The sequence below is a fragment of the Canis aureus genome, chromosome 11, assembly GCF_053574225.1.
Source record: "Canis aureus isolate CA01 chromosome 11, VMU_Caureus_v.1.0, whole genome shotgun sequence".
NCBI classification, from domain to species: Eukaryota; Metazoa; Chordata; class Mammalia; order Carnivora; family Canidae; genus Canis; species Canis aureus.
In genome coordinates this window covers 40,222,069-40,230,512 of record NC_135621.1, presented here as the reverse complement: position 1 = coordinate 40,230,512, position 8,444 = coordinate 40,222,069, and the positions used below count along the sequence as shown (strand labels likewise).

The window sequence follows — 8,444 nt, the reverse complement described above, 5'->3', positions numbered from 1 at the left end:
CCAGGTCAGGAGCCAATCCTGAAATGCAGGGGGCACCATCATCTAAGCACTCACCTGCCCATCTCCAGGCTCTTCAGTACCACTCTCCTCTCTCCCTGGACAGTTACATGCTCCATCTGAAGCTTACATTATTTCCCTGGATGCATAACCCTTATCCTTAGGGAAAATTAGACATGATCCTTCTTCCCCTTTTCCTTATCCCCGGAAAATCTTTATGAAAACCATGGGGATGAAAGTCAAAAGAATTCCAGAATTCTAGCCACGAGCAAATAACAAGCTAAAAGAATTCTGAACCCCAGGGCTTTTGGGTACCCCCGAAGTGCTCTGCCCAGCCTAGCTCTACAGAAGTTCCCTTCAGGTCTCTGCTAATTTTTCCATTTCTGGGGGTCACCAATAGCATGTCCCAAACTTCTCCGCTCTATTCACCTCTGCCCAGCAAAGTGGTGTATCACACAGTTTAGGCCAAAATAATGACAATTAAAATAAGAAACCTTCCTTGAATCCTCTTTCTCTTTTATACAATGTCTGGTCTAGCAATAATCTTGAGTTCCAGACTCTACTAGGGAATTTAGCATGACAAATCAAACAAAACCACAGCTTCCTTGGCCTGGCCTCAGAGATTCTAATAGGAAAAACATGTCCAATTAAAAAAAAGAAAATCCCCAAGTGATTCTGAAAGGCAGGCAAGTCTGGCTTCCCCTGGTTGGCTATGGAAACAAGCATTCGGCCCAACCACTGAGCTCTCATGGTGGCAGGTCAGCTTTTTGTTGTTATTATGCAACAAAATGGAAAATGGAAAATGTAGCTGCTTTAACTCACTGCATTGCTCTCCCATTTATTATAAAAGGAATGAAAACATACTAACATTAGAGCTTGAAAGAATTCTTAATGAAAGCCAAGGCTCTCAAAGTTTTCACTCAATGAGCCTAGTTTATAGATTTTACAAAAAAATGGCACTTCTTTTTCTCCATCTGGTCTGTGCTGCCAGAGGAGGACACACACTGATTCAAACCCTGGGTGAGATCTGAAAAATCTCTCCACGCAGCAGTTAATATCGCATGTAGATTCAGCCCCAGTAGCAATGTGTTTAATATCTACTCCTCAAGTTACATCCACCAACCTGGAAGCTTTTGGATTTTTCCTTTAAAATTCTACAGTGCTTTTCTTAGCAATCCAACAACGTACCACGCAAAGCAGAAAGTCAGCCAATCCTTAAAACTGCAAATATGTTTCAATATTTTATTAAAATAGCATATTTAACCACTGTTAACCAAGAATACGTTAACTTTGTCCCCCCGCCCCCACCCCAAATACGCAGCACAACACAGTAGTGATTTCAAATATCCTTGATCGTGATAACCAACAGAAGTATTTCAAAGTCAAGTTTGCAACTAAAAACTAGACCTTGGAAAAATTCTGAATTAAAAGAAACATAAAGCTCTCAAACAGAATTCTTTTATCCGCCTGAAGAATAGATGTCGGTGTGTCACCCACCTGACAATACTGCTAAGTTCACTTTTTTTTTTTGTCCTTTATGCATAGTATAAGGTCTCATTTATAAGTACCCACTTTTATAAATAAAATTGGCATATTTCACCCCATTCAATGTTCCTTTTCAGCTTCACAAAGAAACCAGTAAATAAAACTGTCAACGACAGTCACGACATATGCTCTCATAGCAAGATAAAAAACGTGAAAATATGCAAAGATGCATCTACGCTATTTTACATAAAAAGACAAGATTTTAAAAAGTGCAAGGCAAAATTTGCAGTTTTCTGAGGGGAGTTTTTAGGCACATCCATTTCTTTAAAGCAAGCTTCAGAATGAAATTCCAGTTTGTTCTTCATGACACCTGTTTTAAGTCTTTCTTAAAAAAAAGAAAAAAAAAATACATCCCATCAAGTGTGACACAGGGAGTCTCCCGTCGTGAGAAGTGAGGTTTTCAGTTATGGCGTGTCCGTCCTTTTTTTATCCTTGCAGGCTTTGGTTTGGGGATGTACTGATTATTTGCCTGGTACTCGAGTTCTTTACGGAAGTAGTGGATTGCTTTGTTTAAACCTTCTTCTAGTGGGACCTGTTGAAAGAGAAGGTAAGAATAGGAGACCAGGTCAGTGTTGAGAGCAACAGCAGACACTCCTAGGGCTCTGCAGGAAGGAAATGCTGATGATGGGTGGCCTGTTCCATGGGGGTGTGTCACAGGGCACCAGGGCTGACCAGGAAGAGCAGCCAAAGCCGCTTTCAGAGCGCACTGTGCAATTTGACAAATTACACCCCAGACTGACAGAGAATGAGCTCTGATCCCCCAAAGACCCTAGACTCTTGCTGGTCTGGGGTCCACCCTGCTTGAATCAACCACAAAACACCTGAAAACGACGCACGTGTGCGTCTGTGTGCTTTTCTTTTGGAAGTGTGTGATGGAGGGAGGGTGCCTTGGGAAGCACCTGGGTGTGAGCCACACACTCATTCTCCCACGGGACACTCACTCCCAGTGACCTAAGAGGCTGAGTCTGAGGAGAATTCATGACAACACCATGGAAGCAATTTTAATTTAGAGCCTCCCTCCTGCAGCAAACAGAAAACAGAAATCTAACCAGCTGCCTAGGAGTAAAAAAGGGCAGAAGTTGGAAAGGAAGCACGGCCAAGGGGCATCAGACCACTAGGGGAGAAGACTATGCGCCTATTACCTTGACAGCGGTGATGGTTTCAGGGGCATAAAAATACACCAAAACTTATTAAGTTGTACTTTTTAAATACAGGCAGTTTGCTGTCTGCCAATTGTACCTCAATAGCACTGTCAAAAAAGACACACATGGAGAAATTAAGATGGGTATATGACTAAATGCTTCTTTGGACAAGATCCCTCAAAAATTATTAATGAGATGAAACTAGTATGAAGAGAAACTAGTGGTAGGTACCTCATCTAAATGTGTTAGAATATTATCCATTTAAACTCCAGAAAAATAAAAATACCTACATACCTTACCTACTATAAAAGCAAAAGTTACTATGTAGCGAATGTGCATTTAGCTTTTTAAAAAATATTTTAAGACATAGGTTCTACTTACAAAAGACCAATGGCAAATGCCTTCTAAAAACAGAGATCTACACTTGCTGCTTTGTGCAGCAGGAACTCTTATGTATTAAATTTTGTCTGGGCATGACCATATTTTTAGTGCACTCAACAAATCCCTGTGACCTTCAGATCACTCAGACTTGTAGACCCTGGGATAAAATAAGATCAGACTGGAACTCTCAGGTCCCTTTAAGGCCCAACACTGGAGGATTCTTCTCACTTAGCTCTCTGGAGGGCAGCAGAAAAGGCCACCCCATAACAGGACTGTGGGAGCTCAGGGTGACATCAGCCCCAAATCCACTACTTTGATACGCTGACCATGCTGAGTTGCAGGCACCTGAGCAAGTAGAGAGCGAGGCTTTCTCTGAACTCCTCCCAGCAGCCCAAAGACAGCCCCTCCAACAGAAATTCAGCTGTCCCAAGTCCCCTCCCCAAAGTGTCATCAACCAGGGAAGACTGACTCTCACCACAGGAGAGAGGACTAGACATTGATACCACATAAATTGTCATAAGCTATCGTTATCTCCCAGGAGTTCTTCTAAGGGCCCATTCACCTTTCTTAAAAATCACTTACTGTCCTCTAAGAGGCCTATGTGCCCCTCTTCTTTCCCTATGAAGATGGTATTTAAGCCTGAATTCTATGGCCGCCTCCTGAGTCCTTATTTCTCCCCGGGTATCTCCCACATACACCTGTGGGATAGATGCTAACACACTTGTATAGTCCCGCAGGCCACAAGGAGTCTCATCTAATCTAGGAACAACAGAAAGGCATGGAGGGTCACCTCTCCCTGGCCTTTGGTTTCTCATGCTTCCAATCTGGGGTTCCGCCTTCCTGGGAACCGAGTGGCTCTGCTCGCCCTGATTCATGTAGCAACCTTGCCCAACCCGGCGCATCCAAGGACATCCTGAGCTGAGTGGAGACAGGTCAGCCAGGCCTCCTAGGCCCAGAGTGCACGTGGCCACTGCCCTGGATGCTCCTTTCACAGACTGAGACACATGAAAGGAGAAGCCATGTAACAGCTCGGAACCCTATGTCTTATCCGCCCAAGCTTGCCAGTGCCTACAAGGACCCGCTGTGGACCTCTATTGACGGGTCAGCATAGAGCCACACACTCACCACAGGCTCCCATGCCAGCATCATCTTCGCTTTTCTGATATCTGGTTTTCTTTTCTGTGGGTCATCCTGGGCTTCAGAGAGAAACTGAATCTCACTTCCACTACCTGAATTGATTAAGAAAAAAGGAAGGTAAAAGAATCACAAACCAGTCCAGGTGGGACTTTTACTATACTCCTCAAAGTGAAATCCCCTCTGCATAGTGAATAAGGGTGCATAACATGTGCATGACAGAACACATTTCTCACAGAGTCACTGAGCCACATGGGGGACCGTACCTCTGGCCCCATGAGAACTGCGTGAGAAGCAGTTACTCTGTCTCTACAGGCCTGGGCCACCCCTGAGGGAAAGGACAGGGCCTACCCTAGCTGCTGGCTCCAAGGTGGACCACCTACCATCAGCTAATGCAGCATGGATGTCCACAGAACCAGACTCCAAAGTAAATAAAAGTGGCAAATGTGTGCGTCCATCTGTGATGCCAATGGCCCCAGTGAGCCCTCCTGAGGCATTCACACACTATAGGAGACTCCGGCCTAGAAACAGGCTGGCTTTCAACTTGTTTAACCAAGTAGAGTGCAGGAGGAATGACTGTGGGCTAGTTCTGAGCTGATGCCTTAGAAAGACCTAACCATTTATGCACCTACAGGTGTGAGCCCTGCGCCAACACAGATGTCCAGCTACCCTGCTACAGAGACCACATGCAGAAGGACAAAGAGCCTGGCTTGTCCAGCACCCTAGCAGGGCCCAGACACTGGGGATCAACAGAATGAAGTCACATGAGGGGCCATCGGCAAGACTTGCAGAAGAATCATGCCCCCCCAGTGGAAGCCAGTTCCAAAGAATCATAAACAAATACAACAGTTGCTGTTGTGAGCTTCCGCAGTTTGGGGCAGTGTGCTATTCAGCCCTTCACAGAACCATACTGATTATAATGCCTGAGGATATTGTCAAAATGCAGATTCTGATCCAGAAGATATGAGTGGGGTGTGTGATTCTGCATTTCTAACAAGCATCTGGGTGACACTGAAGATGCTGGATCATGGGCCCCACTTAGGTAGAGGTTCTGGATGGCCCAGATCCCAGACAACCTGTTACCTGAGCACATCCCTTCCTTATCTGGGTAAAGACAGGCAGACCTAGAGTCGGAAAGCAGATCTTGGGGAAGCTGCTGGGGCCATGAAATCCTGCAATTTATGACTGAGGAAGGCCAGCCCCCTCTGTCCAAGTATCCAGAGCTGATAAGAACATGCTGGTAGATGATAGCTCCAAGTCAGAAAGGACAGCCCTGAAGACAACCCAGCTAAGTATGGGGCCTGGACAGGCACTTCAGAATATCCTACATCATGTTCACCCCAGTCTAGCCAGCCACACTCCATTCTAGTTATGTCCTGACTCAAATTTCTTCATCAACCATGGAAAACAGACCAACCCTCCAACCCCACCCCCACCCAGAGAGCCAGACTTCCCAGAGCTCTAGGAAGCCTGCTGATGTGACAAATGGCTCACCCAGTATACATCTGCAACACAAGGGCTGGCTGAAAATACAGAAACTTCTAATAACTTTCAGAGCACGCCCCTGATTGGGTTTACTTCCAGTGCCTACATTGCCTCCAACATGTCATGGCCAGGTTGGCCAGAACTGCCAAGAACTCGAAAATCGTCAACAGATTCCATCAGAAACACACAAGCTGGTGTTATTCCTTCTCGGCTCTTCAAAATCCCATTCACATCACTGTCCATGTTTGGAAATCAAACATTTGTTACCTGTGTGGAGTGATCTACCAGAATCACATCTCAAGCACTGGGAACATATCTCCTCCTCCCACTCCACCCCAACCTGCTGACAGACCTGTGAACAGGACCAACCCCCCTTCCCACCTTCATCTGTATCTTTCTATTACTTAATTAAAGAATCAGAAGACAATTAAGTGTTTCTGATAAAGTTCTGCTTTTTATCCAATTCAATTAGCTTGTATTAATTACACATTTTCTAGTCCGAATGTTATTAACTGATAGGGTAAGTGCAGCCAATTTCACTCAGCAACGTGTTTGTCTTACTTACCAACAAGGTTTTTAATTAACTGAGCAAACTCTAGGATTGTGTGTTCTTCCGGGTTCCCCTAGGGAAGAAACGGTTGCTAGTTATAAGTGTAATTACAACAGCAGAGACCACTTCCACCCAAATCATATACATGTCTTCAAAGTATTCACGGGCTAACTGGCTTCTTGGGAAGTCATGAGGCTCCTGCCTCTTCATGTTTCCTTGGGTGCTTCCCTGATCAGGATGATGACTAGTCCACCTAGCAAAGTGCTAAACTGTATCTGGCGCTGCTTTTGTCTGCTAGACTGACTGTTGACAAGAACGCCCCTCAGCTAGGTCAAGAGCATCTAATACAGACATACATTACCTAGCCAACCAGGACAATTTCCTTATATAAAGTTACTGTAACTGCATGGTCACTGTGCATACAAGTTTGGTTCTATAAAATGAGCTCTCATAAGATAAGACATTTCCCTCTAGGTGCATGGTGATAACAGCGTAAGCAATAATGGACTTGCGAACTTGTACATGGAACTGCAATGGAACCAAAATGCGCTCACAGATGAGGGCTCTGGGTAGCCAGAGGAAAAGCCTTTAAAAAAAGTGAGCTTGCCTTTAGGGACTGTCAAGGAAAATCATTTTCTCCTTTTCTTCCATCACACAAGACTGCAGGATTCCCTTCTCAATCCTGCTACTCTTATTTGCCACCCCCTCTCCATTGTAAGAGACCACCACCAAGTCTGACCATTAGGTGTCCGAAATACCCTGCACTCCCAACTTCCTGGTCTGGCCTGGAGCTGGAAGGAAAGAGAGCAGGAAAGGACCCTAGTCCCACATCTAAGCACAAAGAAAGGACTGACTAGCAAAGTGGAGTGATGGGAACTTGGGAAGGAGAGGGCCCATCTTTGTCAGGGCTACTGGCAGACAGTCTTCAGACTTCAGGGAAGGCAGGTTTCTACAGGGGATGGGAGTTCTCAAACAGCCTGTGTAAAGGCCCCCTCAGAAAGAAAAGAAGGAACCTAGTATCTAAAGACTGTGCTTATGTGGAAAATGGGGGGCATCACCAACATCACGCACATTTTAAAGTGCCTGGAGCAAAACCCAGGATGAAGGTGGCGTGGCCTTTGAAGTTATTAGGTAGGCAAATGCTTGAAAGAAACTGAGGCTCACAAGACTCGTCTCAATCTATTCTTAATTTCATCATTTTTCTTTAAAAGTGCACAAAAGCAGCCCTAGCTGGGTGCTGGCAGCCACTGGCACCCATGAATCGGTCTACACCCAGACAAGGGAGTGATGTCTCCACCTCTTCCTATGTGGTGAAAACTCCCTCCCAACTCAGTGAAAAATGAAGACAGGATATGCTGGTTACAAAGACAAGCAAAAAGAAATGTTTCTGAATGAAGTAGTTTTGAGGAATAAGCAGGCATGGGTACCCCTTTGAGCCTTAAAACCTTGGAGGAGGCAGGAGAGGTAGTCTGGGGGAAGCACCTGAAGCAGACTCCAAGGCCTGTCAAGGTAAGGCCACGACTCCCCATAAACTAATGTCAGCAGTCATTGGCATCAGCAGAACATCCTGAATGACGGACAGTCTATACTGAACACTTCATATTTTAAACAGAATGAGATGGAGTTATCCAGGGGGACAGCAGGTGAGAGGGTAGGAGGACTCAGGACCTGAATGTGAACTCTGGCTGAGAGCTGGGGAGGAGACTCAGTGTGACCCTGCCCCCCAAATCCTTGGAGAGTCACCATGCTGTGGAGGGAGGCATTAGCTAGCTTTAATGGGCCCCACACTGAGAAGTAAGGCTAGTGGGCCTTACTCACAGAGAATGAGATTCTAGTTCTTAATAGAAGGAAATACTTCCTGCCAGTAAGAACTGGCCAGAGACAGAATGAAGTGCTTTGAAGAGAAGCATGTTCACCCAGTAGTAAAACTGCTTAAAAACATGGAGCAAGGGCACCCCGGGTGGCTCAGCGGTTTAATGCCGCCTGGAGACCCAGGATCGAGTCCCACATCAGGCTCCCTGCATGAAGCCTGTTTCCCCCTCTGCCTGTGTCTCTGCCTCTCTCTCTTTCTCATGAGTAAATAAATAAAATCTTTAAAAAAAAATTATTACACGGAGTGAGAGAACCTTAGGATCCCTCCAACAAGGAGACTCTGGGGCCATAGGAAGGAATGAAGGAAGAAGCAACAAAGGTGCTCAGTATAGCCAGGT

General features: G+C 45.5%; 1 protein-coding gene across 4 annotated transcripts in view; it reads right to left on the bottom strand.

Annotated features, from left to right (window-relative positions):
* Positions 1-1,212: 1,212 nt before the first annotated feature.
* UXS1 (UDP-glucuronate decarboxylase 1) overlaps positions 1,213-8,444 on the bottom strand; it is a 93,770-nt gene continuing 86,538 nt past the window's right edge. For all 4 annotated transcript variants that reach the window (XM_077914883.1, XM_077914884.1, XM_077914886.1 and 1 more), the window contains 3 exons: positions 6,250-6,307; positions 4,191-4,294; positions 1,213-2,074 (listed from right to left, as the gene is read on the bottom strand). In XM_077914883.1, coding sequence (XP_077771009.1) covers positions 1,943-2,074; positions 4,191-4,294; positions 6,250-6,307 — 294 coding nt within the window. In that variant the 3' untranslated portion in view covers positions 1,213-1,942. The remainder of the gene's footprint in view (positions 2,075-4,190; positions 4,295-6,249; positions 6,308-8,444) is intronic.